Source organism: Pteropus alecto, unplaced genomic scaffold (assembly GCF_000325575.1).
Source record: "Pteropus alecto unplaced genomic scaffold, ASM32557v1 scaffold3, whole genome shotgun sequence".
In the NCBI taxonomy this organism is placed as follows: domain Eukaryota; kingdom Metazoa; phylum Chordata; class Mammalia; order Chiroptera; family Pteropodidae; genus Pteropus; species Pteropus alecto.
In genome coordinates, this window is record NW_006442484.1 from 40,891,888 (window position 1) to 40,893,618 (window position 1,731).

Consider the following 1,731-nt stretch of genomic DNA (forward strand, 5'->3'; position numbering starts at 1 on the left):
CGCTCTCTCTCCTCCCTCCTCCTCCCTTTCTTTCCTCCCTCCCCGGTGCTCTATCTACAAGCTCTCTCTCCCTTTTTCCCTTATCCTCTCTACTTGCTTGTCGTCTTCTCCCTCCTCTTCTCTCCTACTGTTTTATTCTCTCCACTTTTTCCTCCCTCTTTCTGTTTCTGTAAAAACATAAACTCTCTGACAACTTGAGAAGTTTGAAGCCCTTCATCAGAAACTTTCTCCATTCGAGCCATCAAAACTCTGGACGCGCGGACGCGCCCCATTCATCAACACAAAAGCCCCCACCACCCGGTTGGAAAGGAAAACCCTTCAAGAAAATGCTCCAGTATATCAGCCGCTCTCTCAGCCAATCCCACTTCCCCGCCTTATCTTGGCTAGTAAATGATCTGTATCAAGATGCGGTCTCTTGGGGGTCACCGCGGGACCAAGTTTCGCTGGTGAAAAGAGGCGGGGGTGGCCTAGCCGGCTGCCTGGGCGCGCGAAAGGATCTCCCCGGCGGGGTACTGCAGGTGGAAAACTGCGCACCGAGGACCGCTCTGCGCCGGAGAGAATAAATCCAGAGGGAAGTGGGGAGGAGGGGAAGCAAGCTGCGCACTTGTAGGAAAGACCTTCATTATCTGGGGTCCAACCGCAAAGTGCTTTGCAGAAGGGTCGAGACAAACTCCCGTGGGAACAAAGACAGGGTCCCCTTGGGGTGCGCTGTCACCAAAACCGGCCGGGCTGCTTTCTCAAGTTTGCTGCTTCTCAGTTCCCGGGCGGGCAAAGGAGGGGCGCTCCTGCTCGCCCCTCGTTGGGCAACCTGAGCGCCCCATAGGGAGCTGCTCCGGCCGCCACCGCCCTGCCCTGGCCCCTGCCGGGCCTCCTCTCTACCCGCCTGCAGACTCGACCCTGCCACCGCTGGGGAAGTCCAGCGTTCCACTCCGAGCTCCGCCTGGGGGTCTCTTACCTTGGCCACTGGCCGGCGCCAGGCAGGAGGCGAAAGCCAGCAGCAACGTGCACGCCACTGCCGCCTCCCTTCGCTCCATCCCGCCGACGACCCCCGGCACCGGCCTCGCCGTTCCTTCCCCAGGAGGTGGGCGCGCGTCGCGCGCAGCAGCAGCAGCAGCAGCAGCGCCTCCGCTCTGGAGCACTCAGTTAGACCCGCACCTCGGCAGGCTCCTATTGGCAGAAAGCTGGCCCGCCCGCGGCATCCCGTTTTTCTACCCGCGCCAGTCCCCACCCTCCAGACAGTGCATAAAGCCCTTTAGACCTGAACGCCCCGGAACTAGCATGAGGGAATCCAGCGGGGAAGGCCCCCTGCCGCCAGGCCCGCCCCCTGCACTTTGCAGTGCTAGGCGTGGGACTGGGAACACACGCGCGCTCACACGTGCACACTCCATACGTACTCGTACAGCCACACACACACACACACACAGTCGCACACGCTGCTCACTGTCACACAAACTGACAGTCTCACGCGGTCCATCACGCGCGTGTACACACACTCTTCAGTCGCATACACGTTTGTGCACTCCACACTCACAGACACACACATGAACGCATACTTCACAGCTACATAATCTCATTCATATGCGCTCATATTCCTCACAGACACACGCGGACATGAGCTGCCCTAGCCTCTCCGCAGGATTTGCCTCTGCACAGAAGTTGGCTAGGCAGTCCACAGGGAAATGTGCCACCAACACAGTCTTAGAAAAGGAAGAAAAATGAGAAAGGAAGGGA

The 1,731-nt window shown here is 59.0% G+C and overlaps 1 protein-coding gene across 1 annotated transcript in view; it reads right to left on the reverse strand.

The window, feature by feature from the left end:
• Positions 1–1,188, reverse strand: part of LRP2 (LDL receptor related protein 2) — a 184,264-nt gene extending 183,076 nt beyond the window's left edge. Inside the window, exon 1 of the mRNA XM_025039562.1 lies at positions 956–1,188. Within this exon, the coding sequence (XP_024895330.1) occupies positions 956–1,034 (79 nt within the window). The 5' untranslated portion in view covers positions 1,035–1,188. The remainder of the gene's footprint in view (positions 1–955) is intronic.
• Positions 1,189–1,731: the final 543 nt, after the last annotated feature.